At 39.6% G+C, this 25,864-nt stretch overlaps 1 protein-coding gene across 3 annotated transcripts in view; it reads left to right on the top strand.

Annotated features, from left to right (window-relative positions):
* Aamdc (adipogenesis associated Mth938 domain containing) overlaps positions 1-25,864 on the top strand; it is a 41,537-nt gene extending 15,673 nt beyond the window's left edge. For 2 of the 3 annotated variants that reach the window (XM_074082360.1, XM_074082354.1), the window contains exons 3-4: positions 22,305-22,400; positions 25,693-25,864. In XM_074082360.1, the coding sequence (XP_073938461.1) occupies positions 22,305-22,400; positions 25,693-25,833 (237 nt within the window). In that variant the 3' untranslated portion in view covers positions 25,834-25,864. The remainder of the gene's footprint in view (positions 1-22,304; positions 22,401-25,692) is intronic. The other variant, XM_074082367.1, reaches the window with a different exon arrangement.

The raw sequence follows: 25,864 nt of genomic DNA, 5'->3' as shown, positions 1-25,864 counted from the left end.
CAAGGAAATGCAAATCAAACTACATTGAGATTCCATCTCACCCCAGTCATAATGACTGTCATCAAGAAAAGAAATAACAAATGCTGATGAGGATGGGGAAGAGGGCTCTTGTTTCCTGTTGGTGGCAATGTAAATTTGTGCAGCCACTGTGGAAATCAGTATGGAGCTGCCTCAAAAAATTAAAAATAGAACTGCAGTATAATGTAGCCACACCACTTCTGTATACATAGCCAAAAGAGTCAGTGAGCTTACAAGAGATACCTGTGTAAGCCATGTTTGTAATGGGATTATTCACAAAAGCCAAACTATGGAATCAGCCTAGGTGTCCATCCACAGATGAATGGTTAAGGAAAATGGGCTATAAATACACAATAAATGGACTGAACTGGAGATCATCATTGTAAGTGAAATAGGCCAGTTCCACAAAGACAAGTATCACATTTCCTCTCATTTGTGGAAACTGGGTGGGGGAAACAAAGTCAGGAAAGTAAAAGGGGAACTACTAGGGAGGTGGGAGGGGAAGGGAATGGAGGAAGGGAGAGTAAGAAAGAATAACAGACGGGGCGAATATAATCAAAGCGCACTACACGTGTTGGACACCTGTGGCTTGCACCTGTAATCCCAGCTACTCAGGAGGCAGAGATCAGGAGAATCCAGGTTCAAAGTCAGTTTATGCAAATAGTTCACAAAATCCTATCTTGAAAATACTCAACACATGAGGCTAGTGGAATGACTCAAGTGGTAGAGTGCCTGCCTAGCAAGTGTGAGACCCTGAGTTCAAGCCCTAGTACCACCAAAAAAATAAATAAACAAAAAAATACACCCAACACACAAAAAGGGTTGGTGGAATGGCTCACATGGTAGAGCACCTGCCTAACAAACTTGAAGCCCTGAGTTCAAACCCCAGTACCACCAAAAAAAAAAGTACCCTACATGCATGTATGGAAATGTCATGATGAAACTCCTTACTTTGTACAATTTAATTTATGCTAATAAAAATGTAAGACCCTGAGAAGGGCAAATGACCCAAGATAACTTCACTATCAGTTCACCATTTTAATTTCCAGCTCTCAATTTGTGGCCCCTGGGAATTTTTTTTTCCTTTTTCTAAGCTCAGTTATGCATTTCAAAGGATGTTTATTATATAGCAGTTGAAAGTTTAAAGAAGGTATTCAGACTGTGTAGTCTATCACATTGTTTTGCCCTGGTTTGAACTCAGGGCTTCAAGCTTGCCAGGCAGGCTCTCTACCACGTGAGCCATTCCACCAACCCTTTTTGTGTGTTGGGTGTGTTTGTTTGTTTATTTATTTACAGAGTAAACAGTTGTGCCTACATAGTCATATCCCACATAAAAAGAGACTTGCAGCATGTATTCTCTGTTCACACCATTCTCCTGGTTGTGCACTTCATGCACTCATTGATTGGATCCTGACACCTAATTGCTGGTTAGCTACCAACCTGGATCATAAAGGAAGGTATACTCTGGATTGGTGGAAGGAATTAGAAATGGAGATGTAGCAGGAACAGAATGAGCAAAGGCTAAGAACTAATAAGGCATAAGTCATGTGACCCACTTGAACCAAATGGCTCCACCGGAGTATTTCAGAGAATGAAGCTGGAGAGGTACAAGAGTAGACAGTGGTGTAACAAATTCTCCCTTCCTCTGCCCTCAATGTGTTGGATGAGGGCAGTCAACTGAGTCCACAATTCAAATGCTATTCTCATCCAGAAACACCCTCACAGGCACCACTTCTGGGTACCCTCTAGCCCAGTTAATTTGACACTTAAAATTAGCCATGACAGATGACTTGTGTGGGAATGTGATGTGCCTGAGAAAGGTTAACTAGACTATGGTTTAAGGTAAATTGAAGCACCAACTTACGAACATGCCACACTGGAGAGATTTGTTTCCCTCCAGTGCGGTACATTGTATTTGTCTCGTACAACACTGTATGGGTTACTATTATTATTAACCTCATTGTTTGTCTACAGAAACTTGTGCACAGAGGAGTTATATAACTTGTGGAGTCACAGAGCTAGAAAATTGAAATCAAATAACCCCAGGTCAGATGTCAACTTTCTTTTTTCTAATTTTATTTTATCATTTTTACATTTGCTCACATGTATATACATTGTTTGAGCCACCTTCCCGCCCTCCACTTTCTGTCAGGTTCTTTTCTACTACATATTGTTGCCTCATATAAACATTAAAATTAAAAACTACAGGTACTATAGATATAGCACTGTGAGAGAACATTTGCCTAGTATTCACAAGACCTTAGGTCCAATCTCTAGCACTGCACAAATAATAATAATAAATAATAATTAGTTAAAATAAAACCTACAAATTTGTGAAGAAATGCCATTGATAATGCTAGGAAAATAGGAAAAGGTTTCCGTAAGTATAGTTTCTAAGTTGGTTAAGTTTCGTTTGTCAGCAAGATACCCAAGAGGAGATGTTCTCTGATCAGTTGTAGAGATAGGTCCTGGGAAAGATGAGGAGGAAAAACTGTAAGGTTGACCAAGGGCTCCTCAGGGTAGAAACAGAAGTACAAAAGGATCAAAGCTATCTGAGCCTCCAGCGCCTTCATCTACCAAATAGAGATAATAAGATTATCTGCCTCAGAGTTGATCTAAGGAGTGATATACAGAATAACTATGTTGTATGTACTCAAAAAGTAAATCTGTTTTGAATTAGTAATAATGTGCAAGTGAGACAATTGTAAAAACTGTTAAGAAGTTGAAGTTGGCTAGATAAGGTGATTTGTTCAATTTAGTGAGTGAGAGAAAATGGGTCAGTGTAGTACCAGTCATTGAGAATGGGTAAATTAGGGGAGAAACAAATATGTTTATATTTGGGACAGGATTTAGGTAGAGAAAATAATTCTTTTGCACATCTTGAGTCTGAACTTCTATTGAGCATCTGGAGAGATTTATTAGACATTTAGATTCATAGGTCCAGGCACCATCACTTTTCAGCTGGGTAACCTGAAACAAGTTATTCAGCAGCCTGAGGCCTCAGTTTATCATCTATAAAAGGAGAATATCTGTTTGCCATAGATTGATATGAAAGTAATATATGAGTTGGAAAGAATAAATTTTTCAGAGTATGCATTTGCCTTGCTCAAGCACATTCTCATTTTTTCTTTTCTCTCAAACTATTATTTCTCAAAGTATAATTCATTTGCTCATTTCAAATGTGTATTCTTGAAAGGCATTGCTTTGGAAGTAACTTCCCTACTCTCCTTATCTGCTGCAGGTAATCTTGCACCATTTGTTTTATTTCTTGGCTGTGCCTGTTTTCACTTGGCACTCACCAAGTTGCAAACCCACTACATTGGTTGCAGAACCAATTCCTACAAAAAAAGAACACACAGAAAAATCACCGCTACTAGGGAAGGGTGCTCACACTTAACTACATGGCACCCTGCAAAGTGAGACATTATCTGTTCTGTGGATATAGTGAGGGTCACACAGCTGCCTGTGTGCAAAGCTGGATTCAAAACCTATCCTTGAGGACATGGCTCAAGTGGTAGAGTGACTGCCTAGCAAGCTCAAGGCCCTGAGTTCAAACCCCAGTACAGCAAAAAATAAAATAATAAATAATAAAATAATAAAATGTATAGTCTTTATCTCACCCTCTCTCCCTACACCTATTGATTCAGAATCTCTTACTATTGGACCTAAAAAACAATCCATTTGATGGGATGCTTTGCTATTAAATGTTATCATCTTTGTAAATCACCTTCATAGTGCCTGTTACATAATAATTTTTTTATGGTACTGGAGTTTGAACTCAGGGCCTCACACTCACCAGGCATGCACTCTACTAGTTGAGCCAAGTCTCCGTCTATTTTTTAATTTTCTTCTCTTCCTGTGTTACCTATTATAATTCATAGCATTTAATAATGCTCAAGACTAGGAATTGCTCTTTCCCCTTCCTACCAATACTGGCTTAATTAATAAAACTGACCAACTTCTGGGCACCACTGGCTCATGCCTGTAATCCTAGGTACTCAGGAGGCAGAGATCAGGAGGATCACCATTCAAAGCTGACCCAGGCAAATAGTTCATGAGACCCTATCTTGAAAAAACCCCATCACAAAAAAAGGGCTGGTGGAGTGGCTCAAGGTGTAGGCCCTGAGTTCAAACTCCAGTACTGGAAAAAAAAAAAAAAAAACCTGACTAGCTTACTTCTTTATAAATTAGAGTTTTAGTCAAGAAATGCTCCAGTTCATATATCAAATGCTGCATAATAGGCAATCCTTAAGGGAAGTTAAGTGCCTGAGAGTGTTGGGGGAATGATATTTACTTGGGACAACCAAATTTATTTATACCATCAGTCTTTTGTTATAATTTCTAAAAGAGGCTGCAGGTGTGGCTCAAGTAATAGAACAACTGCCTAGCAAGCTCAAAGTCCTGAGTTCAAACCCCAGTCCCACAAAAAATAAATAAATAAATAAAACTCCATAGACCTCAAAGAGAAGTAAAAACTTTCTAGGGTAGTGTTCAAGACTGTTTTTTCAGGGTTTTTGTTGTTGTTGTTCTTGTTTGTTTTATTGAGGTGGAAGGGGCTTTGAAACATTAAGTCCCTCCCGAGGACAAGCCCATGAGGCCAAAGTCATGGTTGAGGTCAGGACACTAGGGTAGGTCTGTAAATTTCTAAGGACAAATTATTGGGTCCAGTTGACCATTAGAGTGCCATTTACAATCCTGGGTCTTTGTTTTGTTCAGTTAAAGATCTATTGTTTCAGGAACTGATATTGACCCACCCTCTTGTGACACCTTCATAGACTATTTTGATCTTAACAGAAGCTTTAAGTGTTCTTCTCTCAGCAACCTTGAAGAATCCTCCATTATAAATTTTCTTTGTATATCCCCATAACTCGTGGCTAACTGCTACCTAACATTCCCCACTCAAGGACTAGAGACCCTGAAAGCTTTTAGGGAATGGAAAGTCACAATTGGTCTATTTCCTGCTGGTACAGGGATGTAGGCCAAGTTCAGGAGTCTCTTATCCTTGCTCTCTGTTGATGGGAGCCAGCAGTAGTTGTGTTCAAGGAGGAGAAGCCATGCTCAGAATTTAGTTCCTTTGAGCTGTATTATTTATAGTTTTATAGCCTGGAGATGAGAGGAAACAAGCTTGGTTAAAACATTAATATAAGGTTTAACAAAGAGCATCTGGATTTCTCCAGGAGCTGTAGAAATAGCAGGTGATAGAAAGGCAAGGGTGCAAGTTCCTGTCCAGTTGGAAGGTAGAAAGGTATGGGCATCAGGTAGTCAAGCTTATGAACCACTTTTCAACCTCTCAGCTTTAGTTGTTTTTGGATGGGCAGGGCACAAGTGACTCTGTTTGGAATCTGACAGTTTACCCTCTTGTCTGAGACTTTTCTTTTTAACTGTCTCTGGATGATCTCTCATGGCAGAGGTAGGTCTTTTCTCATTACCATGATGAGAGATATCTGATTTGATCCCACATTGGAGGGGAGTGAGGGCAGGTCAGGTGGGAGCCAATTCCAATAAGACCCTTTTGGCCAAATTTAAGCAACAAAGAGGTTAGAAGGAGTGGCTCCTAGACTGGGCTTTACCTGGACCCCATTAAGTTTTCCTTGTTGTAAATAGGAACCCTGGACATAAAATGGCAAAGGGGCTAGCATCATTGACAATTTTCATTTAGAGGGCACCAGCCTGGGAAAGTGTTTTCCTAAGCTCCGTATTTTAGAAGGCTTACCTACTTGGGGAATAGAAATATATTCAACATACAAGGGAGCAAGCAACAATTAGCATCACAGCTACACAACTATCAAATATTAGGTTTTTCCCTTTGGAGTATAAAATAAAAATTCCTTTAAGCCAGTTTCTTGCAGAATAATATTAAGATAGCCTCATTGTTATAGACATAGAGAACTGAGTGCTCTGCACCAGTGTATTAAATCATGACTTTAGAAAATCCTTTCAGTAACCCTTTAAATTACACCTAACTTAATAACATACATGTACCTTTTATCTAAATAACCACATTGAGGATCCCTTTTGCTGCTCTGGGTTTTAAAACGGCCATTTCTTCCTTTAGTTAGCACTTGAGAGTTAATTCCTGAGCGCCTGCATTTTAGTTAGACCTGATTGAGATAACCAATTTTTAGAGCAACAGTTTCTACTTCTTAGCTTTATAATAGCAGTTTAAGAGCTATCATAGAGATATTTAAACACACATACACATACACACAAAGTTTTAAATTAGGCATGCCAAGACTGAAGCATGCATAAAAATGAAAAACAACCCTGAAAACTGGCCACAGTAACTAACCAGTTTTCTGGAATTCCAGGGGCAAAAGAAGTTTTTGCCCAATATTTGACAGGCTAATATACACACTTATTAATTAGACCTTTCAGCTATAGGTTAATTACAGTTCTCCCTAGAGAGTTGGTATAGACCTCCTGTCTGCTGTCCTAATGTCATCATGGAGATGCCTGCTGTGCAGTTTGGGCCACTGGAGGCAGTGCAGCAGTTCTGTTTTGGCTGCAGCATTTCCTGGTGATCACAAGGTTTTCCCAAAGGGTTTTTAGATAGAACATAAAGCCATGTTACACCCAACATACAAACACAAAACAAACACCAAACACAGGACCATGGGAAATTTCTGTTTTTTTTTTTCTTTTGTTTGAGCCTCCAGAAGCCAAAGGGGGTAAAAACAATTTAAAGTGCTCTTCCAAACTAAAGGATAGCCTGGGGAAAGAGATAAGACAAGGTGGGAGACTTGTGAATTGGCTTGGACTCTAACCAGCAGTACAAAAAATGTCTAAGGAGCATAAAACTTTCCCTGGGACAGAGGGCTGAAAGGCAGTCTGCCCAGGAGGTTGGGCAGTAAAGACAGAGACTGGGAGGTTTAATTCCTCAGAGAACATATCCAAGAGCCAGGAGAGGATCCATTAGACTTGCAGAGTTTAAAACCTGGAGGTCTCCATAGAAACAGACTACGAGCCACTTCCTGACTAGTGACAGATGAAGTAGTCCTATAAGGTGGGGGAGAAGCCACCCCCACGTGAACAGTGCTAGGAGGCGGGAAGAAAAGACCAGGGCACTGTACAGGCAGCAAAGTGGAAGAGATCATCTAGAGTAAGACCATATTTTTAATGGTACAATTCCACCCTATCCTAATTTCAACCTCATCTCTTTATTTTTTAATACATCTAAGGCCCTGGCTATTCCATACAAAATACTATTCTCTGTCAAATCTACCATGATCTTTCATTCCTCTGTTCCTTTGCTAAAACCATTTCCTTTACTTGGAATGAAGTGTTCCTTCTACCCCTAATGAACTCTGTGTGTCCTTCAATTCCTGAGCTTTTGCATTTTCCCTAAGAGACATTCCTGATAGTCCCTGTGAGAAGGAGCTGTTTATTCCTTCCTCGATAGTTACTACTTTGTGTCTTTTATTATAGCACTTGGTACTATTCACCGGTATCACCCAGAGTATTTATGTTCTCTCTGAGTGGTCATCTCTTGGTTAGCAAGAGCTGTGCATCTAGTGCAGTGCTTGTGAAAAGCAGGAACTCAGTAAATGCTTGCTGAATTGCATTTTGCTTTATGTCGTTAAACAGTGTTTTGCTGTTGTTCTGGGGATTGTACCTAGGGCCTTTCACTTGCTAGACGAGCACTTAAGTTAAACCCCCAGACCTTTTTGTTTCTCTGGTTTTTGTTTTTGAGATAGGGTCTCACTAACTTTGCTCAGGCTAGGCTCAAATTCTTGATCCTCCCACCTCTGCCTCCAGAGTAGCTGAGATTACACTATGAACCACTATGCCTGGAAATTTTTGTAATCCTTTGTGACATCTAAAGTAGGTTAATGTCATGATTTTGTGTGTGTGTGTGTGTGTGTGTGTGTGTGTGTGTGTGTGTGTTAGTTTACAAAGAAGAGAAAGCAGATTATGTCATGATTACAGAATGGAAATGTTAAAGAAAATTATTGTCTTTAACTGTGTCTTGAAATAATAGTCAAAATCTCTACCAGCCATTAGACAAACTATTTGATCAGTGCCTGGTCAAATATTTTTTCCAGGATCATACAACTAATTATTTCTGGAAACAAGACTTGAATGTAAGCTTTTCTCTCTAAAGTCTGTCTTCTATTTCATACTACCCTTGCTCACTTATTTCTATCTTATGATGAGAACTGTCCTATTGGAGAAGATTTTCCTGTCTGTGTTATTTTTTGTTTTGTTTTATGTTTTTGAGACAGGGTCTCACTGTGTAGCCCAAGCTAGCCTCAAACTCATGATCCTCCTGCCAAGGCATGCAATCCCATGCCTGACCTGGAAAAGAGTTTTCCACACAGAATCATGTGTGGTCATTCATTTGTATATCCTTTTTGTTAGGCTGAAAGGAGTGAAGAACGAAAGCCTAACAAGTACAAAATTTAAAAGAAAGCAAGACCAATTAGCAACCACTCTAAAAAAGAAAAAAGAAAAGTTAAAGGAACTACAGAAACTTTTACCTCAACTTTTTATATAGGAAAACGTCAAACCTAGAGGACACTATGAGTAGTATAATAAATTGTCATGAATCCTTTACCTAAATCCTCAAGTTGTTAACATTTTAGCATGTGTTTTTTCTCTAAACACACACACACACACACACACACACACACACACACACACACACACACACACTTCTCCCCTTCCCAGTCACATGAAAATAAATGGCAAATATATATTTCAGCATTTCTCTCCTATAGCATACCTGATGTGCTGCACAGTTCTCAGAGAGCTATACATTTGACTAGGCTGGAGGTTCTTCTCTCAGGTACATTCTACTAAAGGAAAGATAGATGACCTGTTCCTGTTCTACTTTTCTGTTTTGTTTGGTTTAGCTTTTGTTTTCTTGCTCACATCCAAACTCAGTTTATGTGGAAAGGCTATATTGAACACCTCTCCTTTTCTTTTTCTTCCTTCTTTTTTTTTTTTTCCCAGTGGGACTGGGCTTTGCACTCAGGAACTGGCCTCAAACCCTGCTCCTCTTAATCTCAGCCTCCCAAGGCATAAGCCATGGGCACCTAGCTAAATTTAGAAAACTTTCAAACCTATGTAGCAAATTGGAAAAAAGTTAGAATGAACAGTCATATGCCCTCAACCTAGATCTCCTAGTTAACATCCTGCCACTTTTGCTTTATCCTTCTCTGTGGCCCTCTCACCCTCCCTTTAGTTATTTTTGCTGAATCATTTGAAAGTCAGTTGCAGATATTGTGACAATTGAGTCTTGAATACTTCAGCATGTGTCTACTAAGAACAGAGGTGTTCTTCTGTACATAATCACAGCATCACACTCAAGAAACTCCATACAGTATTAACAAAACATTGGCGCACACCCGTAATCCTAGCACTCTGGAGACAGAGGCAGGAAGATCTTAAGTTTAAAGCCAGCCTTGGATACCTAGTGAGCCCTGTCTCAAAACAACTAAAATTCATCTCCATACTTAAAATCGTTTCAATAAAACACTCTCTTATCTACTTGGCTTTCCTTTCTAAATCAGGATCTAATCAAGGATCATTCATTGCAGCTTAAGTTTCTTTATTTACTTTTAATTTAAAACTAGTTCCTCACCATTTTATGAAGCAGATAGGTGGTGTTGTTTCAGTTTTTTTGTTTGGTTGGTTTTTTTTGCAGTAATGGGTACTGAACTCAGGACCTTGTGTTTGATAGGCAAGCACTGTACCACTTGAGCTACACATTCAGTCCTTTTGCTTTATTTATTTATTTATTTATTTTAAGTTTTCAGATAGAGCCTTTCCTTTTTGCTCTACCAGTATTAGACTTCAATTGTCCTGTCTCCACCTCCCAAGTTGTCAGAATTACAGATGTGTGCCACACCTGGCTTGATTTCAAGATAGGATCTCACTAACTTCTGTGTTGCCTCAAACCAAGATCCTCCTATCTCTGCCCTCTGAGTAGCTGGATTACAAATGTGCACCACTACACCTGGCACCAAATAGACAGCATTTTAGGTTTTTTATCTTGTTTTGTTTTTTGATGGTGGTGGTACTGGTGTTCAAACTCAGGGCCTTGTGCTTGTGAGGCAGGTGCTCTGCAACTTGAGCCACACCTCCAGCCTCAGCTCTTGTTGATCTGATAATTTTGGTGATAAGGTCTTGCTTTTGGCCCAGCTTAGCCTAGACCTCAATCCTCCTATTTTAGGCATCATCCAATAGCTGGGAGAACACAGCCCAACTTTTTTCCATTGAGGTGGGGTCTTGAAAACTTTTTTTCCCAGGCTGTCCTAGAACTGTGATCCTCCTGATCTCACCTCCTGTTAGGCAAATGTGATAACCACTGCACTATGGAAACCCGGTTAATCTTACCTCCTGCATAGCTTGGAATGACAGGCATACCCCACCGTGCCCAGCTATTGGTTGAGATGGGGTTGCGCTAACTTTTTGTTCTAGGCTGGCCTAGAACTGCAGTGCTCCCAATCTCAGCCTCCCAACCAGCTAGGATTACAGGTGTGAGCCACCAGCACCCAGCTCAAGTAGACAGTTGGGAAGCATCAAAGCTAGTTTTTTGTAAAATGTTCCACAATTTGGATTTATTTTCCACACTTTTGGAAAGGATGGTACACAAGTGGTTAGTACATTTATTAGGAAACACATAAAGTCAAATTGTCTAGTTAATGATGAAATTGAGTTTGACCACCAAATTTATCCATTGTAAATGTACATTTTCTTATTTGTAATTAAATAATCTATAAAGTAGTAATTTGTGACTATCAGTATCTTGTTCTCCAACAGTCTTTTCCTCCAATGGTTTTAGTTTAAACCATTAATCCTTGCTTGCATCAATAATATCATTAATGGTTACAAAATGGTTTTGTATTTCTAGTCATCTTTTACATTCATTAGCTGGTACTCTTTCATAAAAAAAGAGCTCTTTTTCTGCTACTTTAACCATTTTTATTATCTTTTTTTCTAATTTTTTGGTGGTACTGGGGTTTGAACTCAGGACCTCATGCTTGCTGGGCAGGCACTTTTCACGTTAGCCACTTCTTCACCCTTTTTTTATGTTGAGTATTTTCAAGATGGAGTCTCACAAACTGTTTGCCCAGGGCTATCTTAGAACCATGATCCTCCTGATCTCTGCCTCCTGAGTAGCTAGGCCTGAGCCACAGGTACACAGCCTGATTTCTTTTAATCCATTACAATCATCGTATTTTTGAGGTTTAAATTGTCCCAAATTTGGCAGTGTCCTTTTGTCATTTTCCTTGCTTTTTGGCATAGCAAGGTATATTTCCCTGGATTCAACCATTTCTTGAAGGAGCCTTGGTTCTTTTCAGTGGAGGAATGGAGGCTAGGTATGCTAACTTTTAACAGGAGTCACCTCATCGAAGGCCTTTCAGTACAGACAGCAGAAAATGTATGTGTATGCACCCATATTTGTGTGTATGGATGAGTTCACAATTATATCACTCGTTCAATCCAGTGCCTCAAGATTCTTTCTTAGGCCTGGCTAGCAAGTGTGAGGACCTGAGTTTGAACCCCAGTACCACAAAAAAAAAAATTTTTTTTTAATTTTTTCATAAGTATTCTTCCATTCCAATCTGTGCTTCCCTTCTCCCACAGTGAGAACACTCAGTCCCCAACCACCAATATGATTGCTTATTTGCTCTGTCTTACTATAATAAAGCACTTTTATATACTACTCTAAACACCAAAATCACAATATAAAAGTCAAGATTGTTATAGATCTTTTTTTTGTACTTGGAGTATTTCTCACCTACATGTATATCAGAGCACTGTGTTAAAAAGTCATTTGAATTACTTATCTTTTGTTTTGTTTCTTGTTTTGGCGGTGCTGGGGATGGATCCCAGGGCCTTGCACTAGTTAGGTATTCTAACACTGACCTATGTCCCCAAGCCTACTTTTTTTTTTTTAATGTTATCAATAGTTGTACTCATTTGTTTCTATTGGCATACAATGTTAGATACCCTTCCTCTCATGTGTATGTGTAATGGGCATTGAACCAAGGTGCTCATGCATTCTAGGCAAATGTTCTACCACTGAGCTACATCCCCAATTGCACATTTACATGGTTCAAAATACAAAAGTCTATGACAACATACACTTAGAAAGTCTCATTCCCTTCCCCACCTCTTCTATCACGTTCATCTTTCCCTATAGTTAACTATTTTTATTAATTTCTGCTTTATCCTTTTTAGAAAAAAATGACCAAACACAAACATATATGTACAATTTATATATTTTTTTCCTTCTTATTTTCTGCCTTTTCTTACATAAAAGTAGCATTCTTTGCTCATTTTTAACTTTTTCTTTCACTTATTCTGAAACTCAAGATACCATGTTTATAAAGATATTTCTTTTTTACCATTATGCAGAGTAATCTACTTTGTGAATATAATATGCTTCATTGAATTTGTCCTATGGATGGGCACTTAGATTGTTTCCAGTATTTTGCTACCATAAATAATGCTGTGATAATCCAGGCAACATGGTCCACACTTGCAACCCTAGTCCTTATGAGATGGATGCAGGAGGATCACAAGTTCGAGGCCAGCCTGAGTTACATAGTGATACCCTGTCTGAAAAACAAAACTAAATTTAAAAAATACTGTAATGACTAACCTTGTACATGTTTTTTTATATTGTTGGAATGTATCTTCAGGGTAAATTCTTAGAATTGAGATTGTGGTGAAAGTGTAAATTTCTAACTTTTGGGTAGGTATTGCAAAATTTCTTCTTCTTCTTCTTCTTCTTCTTCTTCTTTTTGGGTGGGACTGGGGCTTGAACTCAGGGCTTTGCACTTGCAGAGCAGGTGCTCATCAAGCAGGCACAATACCAGTGCCAAAATTTTTTATAGAAGTTGTGCCATCTTTTAGTAGTGCCAGTAATTTATGAGAACAGTTTTTAAATATGGAAATTAAATTTGTTAGTAAAAATGAACACCATTTCCTATTACTGTTTTTACTAAAGCCAGAGTTGAAAACAGAATAGATGATAGAAGCTCCCAAGAATGAAACAACATTTTGGTAATTTCTCAGAGCCTTTCGGGAACTTTCATTAATACTCAAACATTCAGCATCCAGAAATGAATTTGGATGTGACCCATTGTTGATTCACTATGAATGAGTAGTGAGTACTGTCATGATTCAGCATTTTTTTAATGTGTCGGGGTTGCTTCTGGGTGCTAGGCATTGTCTTTGTGATTAATCTCCCATTTCTGCCTTCAAGGGGCTCCATGGGGGATCAGGAAAAAGACAATTGTAATAATTAATGTGATAGGTAAACCAAAAGAGATATAATGAGAACAGAGAAAAGGGGATACCTAAGACTCCTGGCTGACTTTAGGGAATCATGACAGGTCAATCATATGAAGGAAGTGTTCCCCATGAAGACTGGGTGACTAGCTTATTGGCAGGAAAAACATACGCACTGACATCGAAGTGTGGGGAAATGCTGAAGTGGAATCATGGGAAAAGGCTTTTCAATTGGGTCACCAATATTTGCAAATATTTATTATTTTGTTTGATTGATGGTGCTGAGGATTGAAGTCAGGGCCTTACACATGCTAGAGCTCACCCTCAGCTGCCACCAACATTGACTTTTCTGAGAAGCTAATATGCTATAGTTGGCTGGGGTCGATTGATGCTTAACCACCACAGAGGGTATGTGGGGCCTCTGCATGGGGAAGGTATTTTGCCTTCTTTTGGGTGAGGTTTTCATTTACCTGTTTTGTACAGTCCTTCACTAGATTGCCTCCCTTTACACTCCACTGTCTTCTGAATAGTAGTACCTCTACAGCTCAGTGTTTTAATTCTCTCCAGCCTTGAAGCTCCACCCCCACCTCCAACATTCTCTCAAATTCCCAGTTTGGCTTGGATGTCCTGGTCCACGAAGCCTCCAAATGCCCTTTCCCCAGCATCCCCAGGGCAAAGGATTTTTAAAATTTTTTGACAACCCTTGCTTTGTTCTCCCTGTGGGTTAGTGATTTAAGTCTGACTCTGCCCCTTGTTGTAAGTCATAAGAATTAGGTGTTGTCCTCCTTGAGTATAGGAAACCACATATTATTTATCTTTACATATGATATTATCTATTTCTACTTGTATGCTTTGTGCATAATATTTAGCAAGTGGATCTATGAGTACCAACTGAAGCCAACAAATCCTCTCAAGTGGAATGTGTAGGTTAAACAAAGTTTAAGAAAGAACAATGAGCTGGCCACCAATGAATGGCTCACACCTGTAATCTGAGCAACTTGGAAGGCTAAAAATCAGGAGGATTGAGGTTTAAGGCCAGCTGGGCAAATAGTTTGTGAGACCCCATATCCAAAACAACTACAGCAAAAAAACTAATAGCCTGCCACTACAGACTGAGTGTCCCTTATCCAAAATGCTTGGGACCAGAAGTATTTCAGAATCTGAAAATTTTTGAATTTTAGAATATTTGCATATGTTTGGTGAGCATACTTAATCAGAAAACCTGAAGTCCAAAATGCTCCAAAATCTGAAACTTTTTGAGCACAAGCTCAAGTTTCAGAGCATTTTAGATTTGGGATTTTGTGATTAGTGGCTCAACTTGTATGAGATAAGAGGGTAATTCTGCAACTTTTGGAAAAGACTTCCAATCTCTTGAACTATTTTTTTAAGCATATGTATTATGAGATCATACATTATTTTTTATTTTTTGACAGTACTAGGGTTTGAAAAATCGTTTTTGTGGGACTGGGGTTTGAATACAAGGCTTTTTTTTGTGCTTGCAAAGCAAGCAGCAGGCAGTCTACTGAATAAGCCGTAACTCCAGTTGTCATTGTTGTCATCATCATCATCATCATTTTGCAATGCTGGGGATCTAATCTAGGGCTTTGCACATTCTGAGCAAGTGCTCTACATGTAGCTGGACCGTTGAGCTACATCCCAGCCTGAAAAAATAATCTGATCACTTCATTTGTGTAAAATCTGTTTCCTTTGTAATCCTAAATATTTTCTTTTGTGTATTTTAAAGCATTACTCTGCAAAGGGAGCCACAGGCTTCACCAGACTGCCCATGGTACAAAAGCAGGCCACTGCCCTGGTAGAGTCAGATCATTTAAGAGGCTGCTCATTCAGACATGCGATAATGAGAATGTGACTCAGGCGGTGTCCACAGGGGACAGATTCCAGAGATCCTTTAACCTTCACTCACAGAATCTGCTTTTATCAGCAACACAGCCAGCTAATGGTATTGCTACTCCCCATTAGTACTCCCTTCATTTTGGCAGAAGGAAATGATTTTTTTTAAGTGTAATTTAGGCATGTTTTCATTTCAAATTTATCATAAAATGTCTGAGCCACAAAGAATGCTATCTTCTTGTTTAGCAGGCATAATGGGGAGTAGCTAGACATCTCCTACGATTAATAGCTTTCCCCCAAGAAAAACAATAAGCTTTTACAGCCTTAGGTTATGTGACAGAAAGCCTCTTAAAAGAAGAACTGAATCAGACACTCACTAGGATGAGACTTAGTGGCTGCCTTGCGGGATTGGAATGAGCATAGGAGGAGCTGGCGGCAGGTTGCAGTCGCCTCAGTCACGGTGTGATGCTCCAATCACTGCCAAGGCCGGGCTGCACAGGCTGGTGCAGTTGTTTTTCACTCCTCTGTCCACAACACCCTGCAGCACAGCAGCAGCCAAATTCTTCACTTCAGTTTCACTGACCTAGCAACTCTGATGGGCGGTGGCTTTCTGCACTCTCTGAACCTCCAGGGGACTGTAGTCTTGCGCTGTCCTATGACCTTTACTTGATGTATAGCAGCCAGTGGCCTTATTTCTTTCATAATAGAAAGTGAGCTCATAAGAGTCATGGTACGCTCAAAGTAGTTGCTATTCTTTGTTAAATGAACATTCAGTAATTGATGTAAATGCATTTATTTAAGAAAGGTGAAGATCTCCAGACCTAATCTATAATTCTATTAAATATTAATTGTGGTCATATCTCTAGAAAAAATTTAAGTTCTTTTTTTGGGAGTGGGACTGGGATTTGAACTTGTGAACCAGGCACTCTACTGTTTGAGCCACTCCTCCAATCTATTTTTCTCTGGTTATTTTGGATAAGGGATCTTTTGAACTATTTGCCCAGCTAGGCCTGAAACCATGATCCTCCCAATCTCAGCCTCCCAAGTAGCTCAGATTACAGGCATGACCCATCAGCACCCTACTAAAATTTAAGTTATTTGAATCATATTTATTTAGCTGAAGGTGATTCTAGAATTGATCACAGAACTATGGAATTAAAAAGAGCATCTAATCCAGTCCTCTTATAGTCTTTAAGAATGAGTTGTAATCATATAAAAATATATCCTTATTTTGATTTGCCTTTTAAGAAAACAATCTAGGGTTGGGGTATAGTTCAAGTGGTAGAGCACTTTTAAGACCATGAGTTCAATCCCCAGTACTGCAAAAAAAATTTTTATTAAAGTAAACGACTTCTGATCTTTGTGGAAAACAGGGAAGGCTGGGGGCAGAGAGTCTATACTCTAAGAGTCCCTAGGGCACCAGCTCTGCATCCTGTCCCAAGGTGAGGATGTACCCTGACTGCTGATGAGTTTGTTTGCCCTTTGACCATCAGGTGCCCTAACCTAGATCACTCTCTGACGGTCCCTAGTCTTACTGTAAATTCTTCAGTAAGGTGCTGATGAGGGAAGCCTGAGTAAAAAAGGGAAGTAGTGAGAGAGAAATGGCTTCATTACCTGCTTTGGAACTCTAGGTGAGTAAAGAATAGCCCAGCAGCAGCTGCACACTACACAAGGAATCAGGAGACATGGGGAAGCCATGTCACAAAAATATGCTCCTCCCTCCTGCTTTATGTAGCCACCTGACTTCTGTTCAGCTTGGCTTCCTAGGCTAAATAAATCAGGGAGCAGGTGGGTGCCTATGTGTGCCTATACGTGGTCTCTTCCTGTTAATTTATAACTTGCCGGGACTACTAAACTCTAAAAATATGTATATATTCCATTTTCAAATAATGTTAGACTTATAAAAAGTTACAAGAACAATACAAAGAATTCTCATATGTCTTTCACCCAGAAACAGAAGTTAACATTTTACCATATTTTATCATTCTCTCCATTTATAAACAATATTTTTGTCCAAACTGTTTGAGTATATTGACGATACTACATCTCTTTACTCTTACATACTTATGTATATATCTGAAAAAAATACAAGGACATTCTCTCACATAATCACAATACAGTAATTAAAATCAGGAAATTAACAATTACCATTATGTAGTTTATGGACCTTATTTAAATTTAGTTGTCATACTAATGGAGTAGCATTGTATGTAATCTTTCAACCTTGTTTCATCATATTTTTAGATTCATAGTTTTAGATTCATCTATATGGCCATGTATATCATTATTCTTCTTTATTGATGAGTAATATTCCACGATTTGAATTGTAACACTATTTGTTTACCCACTCACCAGTTAATGAACATTTGGATTGTTTCCAGTTTTAGGATCCTACAAATAAAACTGCTATAAACATTCGCACAAGGTTTTGTGTGGACACAAGTTTTAGCTCCTTTAGGATAAATACCCAGGAGGTGTGATTGCTGAGCTGCATTGTAAGTTATATGTTTAGCTTTATGAGAAACTGCCAAACTGTCTTCCAGAGTAGTTCCACAGTTTTCATCACCACCAGCAATGTCTGAGATCCGATTTCTCTACATCCTCTCCAGCATTTGCTGTCTCCTTGCGATTTTAATATGCATTTCCATAGTGACTACTGATACTGAGGTTTTTCCTGTGTTTTTTTCCACTAGCCATCCACAGGCCTTCTTTGATAAAGTGTTCAAATACTTTTTGCCCATTTTTAAGACTGGATTGTTTTCTAATTATTGTTTTGACACAATCAGAGACCATCTTGGGGACAAAGGGCAGGTACACTCCCAGGGCCTTAGCCCATAGCCTATTATCCATGAAAAGTATGAGATACAGCCAGGTACAGTGGCTTATGCCTATAATCTCAGCTACTGAGGACATGGAGATGGGAAGGATTGTGGTTCCAGGCCAGCCAGAGCAAAATGTTCATGAGACTCCACCTCAACCAATGCCTGGGCATGGTGGTACGTGCCTGTCACCCCAGCTATTCAGGGAAGCACAAGTGGGAGGACCATGGTCTAAGTCAGCCCTGGCATACATTGAGACCCTATCTCAAAGCTAACCAACACAGAGTGGATCAAGCGGTAGCATAACTCCCAGCAAAACAAGACCCTGGGTTCAACTCCCCAGGACAGCCAAAAAAAAGAGCATGATATGAACTCTTTCCTACCCACTCACTCTTCCAAGCAATCTTACTCACCACAAGAAATCAGGTGCATCGTAAAGCTAGGGATGTCTTCAACATAACCTCTGCAAGTCAACTGGAGAAATGAGGCTGTTGGAGGAACCCACAAGAGGACAGAAGGCTAGCAAACTCCTGGGCCCTTAACCTGTTGGTTGTTAAAAACATCATGTGTGTTTTCTCCATCCCACCAGTGTGCTCTCTTAGCAGCCACAGAGGCCTATCCTTATCACAAGACTGGGGTGTTTATGCAGGATGGCAGGGCACCAGCAAAAGGAATGTGACAGCTCTGGGTAAGCTGATCACTGATTCCTCAAAGCAGGATCTGTAAGGTCCTGTGGGTCTGTACCTCATCAAGATTCCTAGACTTTAATCCAACCCTGCAGCCCATACTCTTAAATAAAAACCTTGGTTTTTTTGTTCAGCGACTTCCCTTCACCCTAAGTTGAAGCCTGTGTTAAAGCTTTGCCTGTGTGTCCATATTTGGCTCTGTTTCTTTTCCATTGTCTCCAGTCAGAAGTTCCTATCTGGAATCATTTTGAGCATTCTTGATATCTTCTGAATGTAAGTCTTTTGTCAGATGTGATATGCAAGTGTTTTCTCCTAGTCTGTGGGTTTTCTTTTCATCTTCTTTAACACTTGCTGGGAGTTTGTAAGTACATAATAAACTTTGTCAAGTACTTTTTACACGTGAATTGAGATGATTTTTTTTTTCTTCTTTTTTTGCTGCTGGCTTTGTGCATGGTAAACAGGTATTCAGATTTTTCTTTTCTTTTTTTGGTGGTACTGGAGTTTTGACTGAGGGCCTCTACTCTCCAGACAGGCACTCTCCCACTTGGGTCATGCCCCCAATCCCAGATTTTCTATTTTAAAGAGCCGTCTTATGGCCTTGTTGATTTTCTGTACTGGTTCTTTTCTATGAAATTGGTTTATCTTCTACTACTTTCTTTGAACATACTTTGCCTTGCTTTTTCTAGATTTTTTTTTTAGACAGTCTCACTATGTTGCCATGCTAGCAGGGCTCAAGTGATCCTCCTGCCTCAGCCTCGGACTGTAGGCATGTACCACCATGCCAGGTTCTTTCTCTAGCTTTTGAAGGTAAAATCTTATACCGTAAGTTTCTTGCAGAGGAAGGGAGCAATGCAAGGGATCAAACCCATGGCTTTGCACATTAGGCAAGCACTCCACCCTGAGATATGGCCTCAGCCCCCTACATTGTAGACTTTAGGTTTTTTTGGTTTGCTAATCTTCTATTACAAGTTTCCCTATAACAATTATTTAGCCATGTTTCACAATTTTGAATGCATTTTTCTATTATCCTTCAGTTAAAATAAACTACTGCTTGATTTCCAATTATTTTTAGCTTTTCTAAATATCTTAATAATTTTTAATTTTAACCCATTTTGTCAGATGATGTATTGCTTATTACTTTACTCCTTCAAAATTTGTTGAGGAATATGGCCCAGAATATAGTCTTATCTTAGTATTCCATGAACACTTGAAAAAAAATGTGTATTCTATAGTTCTTGGGTGCACTAATCTATAAATAATACAATTGATATTAGTTGATGGTTTTGTTCAATTTTTCTTTATTCTTAATGACTTTTGTCTATTTTCAGAATTCTCTCAATTACTAAGCAAGAAAGAAGCCGTGAGGTCAAATCCCAGTCCCAGCCAAAAACAAAAAATTCCAACTATGGTTATGGTTTTATCTGTTTCTCCTATTACTCCTATTATTTCTGTTTTCATATATTTTGTAGCTGTATTAAGTATATACAGATTTCAAGTTGGTTTTTTAAATGAATTTGCCCTTTTGGTATCATTAAAATTAAATTATACTGTTCAGTAATACTCCCTATCTTAACATACTGTTAGCATAACAATTATTAACATAACCACAACAGCTTTTTAAAACTTCAGCATTTGAATTTTTTTTTTTTTTGGTGGGACTGGGGTTTAAACTTGGCTTCATTCTTATAAAGCAGGTGCTCTACCACTTGAGCCACACCTCCAGTCCATTTTGCTCTAGTTATGTTGGAGATGGGGGTCTCATGAGCTATTTATCAGGCTGGCCTCAAACCTCGATCCTCCCAATCTCAGCCTCCCAAGTAGCTAGAATTACAAGCATGAGCCACCAGAGTCCAATGAAACTTTTATTATGCAGGTTAAACACAACTCTCTATGGTCATTAGTTTGTCAAGCTTCACCTGGGTATAGTATTCCATTAAAGTGCATTGATCATATGAGAAGTAAGACATGTTTGAGTTCAAACCGTGGCACTACCACTTGGCAACTGTGTCATCTCGGTAAACTGAGTCATCTTCGTCAACTTTTATGTTGTTTCCTTATCTACAAAATGGGAATCACTGACGCTTTCATGCTTTACAGTAGATCACACAGAATAATTTGTATGAATATATTATAAAAAGTCTAGCTATTAATATGTAAGATATTATTACAGGATTTAGTGAAAAGACCCATACCTCTTATAAATAGATAAATTTCAATCCTACCTCCCCAAATCATCACCTTCCTGGACTGGAAAACCCTTCTTTTACTGGGCCATTTATTATCTTAATGATAATTTTTTCTCTATACTATCTCTATGTTTACAGTGTACCCCTTCTACAGCTATTGCATCAAACCCAATTAAAATAGAATGTCTTCCATGACAGTTTCTCACTCATATTTACACACTCTCTTTTGATATCCTCAACTCTATTTCACCTAATTCTACCTTTTTTTTTTTTTTTTGGTGGTACTGTTCTTTGAACTCAGGGCCTCACTCTTGCTAGACAGATGCTTTATCACTTGAGTCACTCTCCCAGTCCTTTCTTGTGTTTAGCATTTTCAATATAGGGTCTCCTGAACCGTTTGCCAGGGGCTGGCTTCAAACCACTACCCTCCTGATCTCTGCCTTCTGACTAGCTAGGATTACAGCCAAGAGCCACCAATGCCCAGCTAATTCTACCTATTTCTACATGTTCACTAACCTACCCAAGTAAAGACTCCTCCCAGGAATATTTGGTTCATCTCAGTATTTCTAGTTTTAGTCCAGGACATGGCAAAAAGTAAGTGTCCAGTAAATGCTTATTGAATGAATGAAGGATAGAGGTAGGGAGGAGTGCTTTGTTGTTCTGAGTTTCAGTGGTAAGAGCATCATCCTTATGCAGTGCTCACCAGGTGAAGCCCAGTGTGCTGGACTGGTATTTGCCGAACTCTCCCCTTGGCTGACAGAGGTAATTCAGAAGCCCCTATCCTTTAATGTTGAATTCGTAGTTGTTAAAGAGTGAGAAGACTTTCCAGAGTGATAGGTTTTAGGTGATAAGTAGAAAAAGGAAAAGTGTGGAGTCTTATAAAATTTTTCTAAAGCCCTTGGGCTGGTGGAGTGGCTCAAGTGGTAGGTAGCAAGTGTGAGGCCCTGAGTTCCTCCCCAGTACTACAAAAAAAAAAAAAAAAAAATTGAAAGCCAAAATTTTAATATGGTGTGTGACTGCTCTCTGCTGCCAGCCTGTTACTCTCCACTGAAGGTATACTGAATTACCTGCAATTCCCTACACTTTTTCCTATCCCGAGCCTTTGTATATGTTTCTCCTTGTACTTGGAATGAATGCCTTGTTTCCCTGGTTTCCTTTAACCTAATTCCTGACCATCTTCTACGTCTCAGGTTAAATGTCACCTCCTCTAGAACACCTTCTCTGATCACCTGCCCTAACCTCCCAGATGCCCATAATACCCTGAATTTACTTGCTTGTAGCACTTGCAAGACTATTGAAATTTCTCCTTAGTCTTCTATATTTTTCACTAGACTTGGAGCTCCTTAAGGGCAGCTCTGTATCTTCTCTGATATTTCCAGGGCCTACAACAATACTTGGTACAGAGAAACCTCAGTAAACATTTCTTGAATGAGTGAATCCTGTAAGAATGCCTCAGGTGAAGAAAGATTGGTATCTTTCTGCTTTCTCTCCACATCCAGCATTCTCCTGGTGTGCAGCCTGCAGATTTAAAGGAAGTTGTTGAGAAGGGAGTACAGGCCCTTGTGATTGGCCGAGGGATGAGTGAGGCCTTGAAGGTAGGTACGGTGTGCACAGCATCCCTAAGGACAGGTAGTGACAGATATGTCCTTTGCTGGAGTTTATCTCTGTGTATTTTGTGCTTTCACTTTGCTGAAACAGTGGATGACCCAGGATGAGTAAAGACTGCACACTGGGCTGGGCCTTCTGACTCTGCCCAACCCTGAGACTGTTGGTTTCAACTGTTTCTCAGAAATGCCTCAACCCCGGAATTTCTCAGGTTTTACAATTACCAATACAGTCATTTGTTGCTTAACCACAGGGACACATTCAGAGCAGTGCATTGTTACTTGATTTCATCACAGTGGGAACGTGACACGTATTTACACAAAGACAGGTAGTGTCACTAGGTGACAAAACCTATGGAACTGTGCTCATACATGGGGTCTGGTTGTTGCCTGAAAAATCCACTATGAGGTGAATGTCTATACTTGGTCCTCTAGATTTGAATAGTATTTACATTTTATAACTTTTTTTTTTCTTTGCAGTACTGGGTTTGAACTCATGGCTTTGTGCTTGCCAGGCAAGTGCTCTGCTACTTGAGCTATGCCTCCAGCCTGTAGCTATTTTATAGTACCTTTTTCCATTTTCTTTTCTTGGACACATTCCAGTTAAGCTTTTTGCCCTTTTCAGAAAAACAGTAACTTTTTTGTTTATTTACAGAAATAATACATGCTCTTTGTGAAATATTTGTGATTCACTGCAGAAATGTAGAAATGAAAGGTGAAAGATCTCCCCTTCCCATTCTCCACATCTGGTGTGTACTGCTCCAATTCTCTGTGTGCATCTGCAGATATATTCACTCTTTCACATATAGGTAAACATGAATGTATAGTTTTTGCTTAATTTGGGTGGTACTGGAGGTTAAACTCAGAGCCTCACACTTGCTGAGCTTGCTAAGCTTGAGCCGCTCCACCAGCCCTTTTGTTTTGTTTTTGAGACAGACTCTTACTATGTAGCCCAAGCTAGTCTGGAACTCACCATGTTGCCCAGTCTGGCCTGGAATTCATAAGCCTTCTGCCTCTTTCTCCTGAGTAGCTGAGATTACAGGTATGTACTACCATGCCTGGCTTGTATGTATACTTTTAACCATACTACCTAAATAGGATCACACTACATGTATTACTCTGTAACTTTTCCCCACATACATTATTATATTATAGACAGCTTTTCACATAAGTATATAGAGATCTACCTCATCCTTTCCTTTCTATATATGTCCTACAATCTTTTTCCCTAGTGAAAAAGGGAAGGTAGGTTTTTTTCCACTACTATCTTTTCATTCCCTAATTTCTTTATGTAAGGTTTCTGTTACAAATCTATCATACATGTAGAAATTAGTGTAAGGCATATTAAAAATATTTCACTTGACTGTTTCTGAGGGGCAAAACCTAATTGAAATCATTTTTTTAAAATATTCAGGATAAGAAGCAGGGAACTGGTGGCTCACACCTGTAATCCTAACTAGTCAGGAGGCAGAGATCAGGAGGATCGTGGCTTGAAGCCAGCCCAAGGCAAATAGTTCACAAGACCCTACTTTGAAAAACCTAACACAAAACAGGGTTGGCAGAGTGGCTCAAGTTGGAACAGCACCTGCCATGCAAGCATGAAGCCCTGAGTTCAAGTCCCAGAACAACCAAAAAATATATATATATATAAAATATATATAAATATATTTTTTTTCCTGAATATATATATATTCAGGAAAAAGCCAGGCACCACAGGCTCTATTCCTGTAACCCTAGGTACTTGAGAGGCTGAGACTGGAAGGATCAAAGTTCAAGTCTAGTTTAGGCAAATACTTCATGAGCCCCAATCTCCAAAATAACCAGAGCAAAATGGACTGGAGGTGTGGCTCAAGAGTGAGAGTGCCTGCTTTGCAAGAGGGAAGCCCTGAGCTCAAACCCCAGTTCCACTATCCCCCCCACAAAAATTAGGGCAGGTTTGGTGGAGTGGTGCAAACAGTAGAGCGCCTGCCTAGCAAGCATGAGGCCCTGAGTTCAAACTCCAGTACCATCAAAAAAGAAAAAAAAAAAAAAAAAAGGAGTGTTGAGCATATGGCTCATGCTTGTAATCCTCACTACTCAGGAAGTGGAGACCAGAAGGGTCACAGTCAGGAGGCCAGCCCAGGCAAAAAGTTCCGAGAACCCATTTTGACCAATAAGTTGGGTGTTGTGTTGTGACTGTGATCCCAGTTACTCAGAAGGCCACAGGTAAGAGGATAGCTGACTGAGGCTGGCCACAGGCAAAAACAAGATCCTCCCTGAAAAATAACTAACGCAAAAAAGGGCTAAGCGGCAAAGCACCTGTCTTTGCCTGAGTTGAAACCCAAATATCAACCAAAAAAAAAAAAAAAAAAATGAAGACAAGCCAGAGTTGAGAGTATCATCCAATAATTGCTGCCATTGTTGATGATATCTTCTATACAATTTATAAATAAATATTAAGCATTTCCCATTGGTCAGATGGCACTGATAACAACAAAGAGAAACAAATTTCATTCCTTTTGTGGATAATAAAAAACTAGGCAATTTCAGATAACATGCTGTGAACAAAATGTTGACCAATGAGGGGCAACTTATGGGATGGTCAAGAAAGGCCTTTCTGAGAAGAATTTGAACTACAGTGTACATACATTAGTAAATGTCATCCTCATACAAACCCTGTGAGGTAAGCATGGTTACCCTATTTTACAGGGGAGGAATTCAGGCCTGAAACACCTTACAAAGCTTGTCAAAGATCTTTTGGTCAGTGCATGGGGAAGTTAAGATTTAGACTCAGGTGTCTCCTGCTCAAACTTTAACGTTTGCATAGTTCGGGGCACGCTTCATGCTAGACATTTCCCATACCTTAGCTCAGTTAGTTCTCATACCAACACTGTGCTTGGTATTATCCCTAATTTAGACATGGAAACAAAGGCTCAGAGAATTTAATTCATATGCCCAATGTTAAATCCAAGGCAGCCTCCAAAAGTGATGTTCTCATTCCCATTTCCTGTCAGCTTTATGCATATTATTATACTTCTGTCAACTTCTCTCCCTCTCCCAACTAGGTGTTGGGGATTGAACCCAGGGCCTCATGCCTGCTAACACTCTATGCACTGTGCTACACCCCCGTCTTCTTAGAGGCCTTTGACTCATTGGGGCTCAGTGTCAAATTATGGGCTGGTAACACCATGGGTGACTGAGGAGTGACAGATGGTACTAGTTCTGTAGAATGTACTTGCCTTATAGCCGGAAAGGAAGCTCTGTGTGTGGAGGGTATTTATTCAACTCTTTTCCTCCTACCCAGGTCCCCCCATCAACTGTGGAGTACCTTGAGAAACAAGGCATTGGTGTGCGGGTCCTCCAGACAGAGAAGGCAGTGAAGGAGTACAATGCCTTGGTTGCCCAAGGGGTCAAGGTGGGAGGCATCTTCCATTCCACCTGCTGATGGAACTTTAAAATAAAGCACTAAGCAGTGA

This window comes from Castor canadensis, chromosome 1 (assembly GCF_047511655.1).
Source record: "Castor canadensis chromosome 1, mCasCan1.hap1v2, whole genome shotgun sequence".
NCBI classification, from domain to species: Eukaryota; Metazoa; Chordata; class Mammalia; order Rodentia; family Castoridae; genus Castor; species Castor canadensis.
Note: the sequence above shows the minus strand (reverse complement) of the source record. Positions and strands in the feature narration are given on the sequence as shown.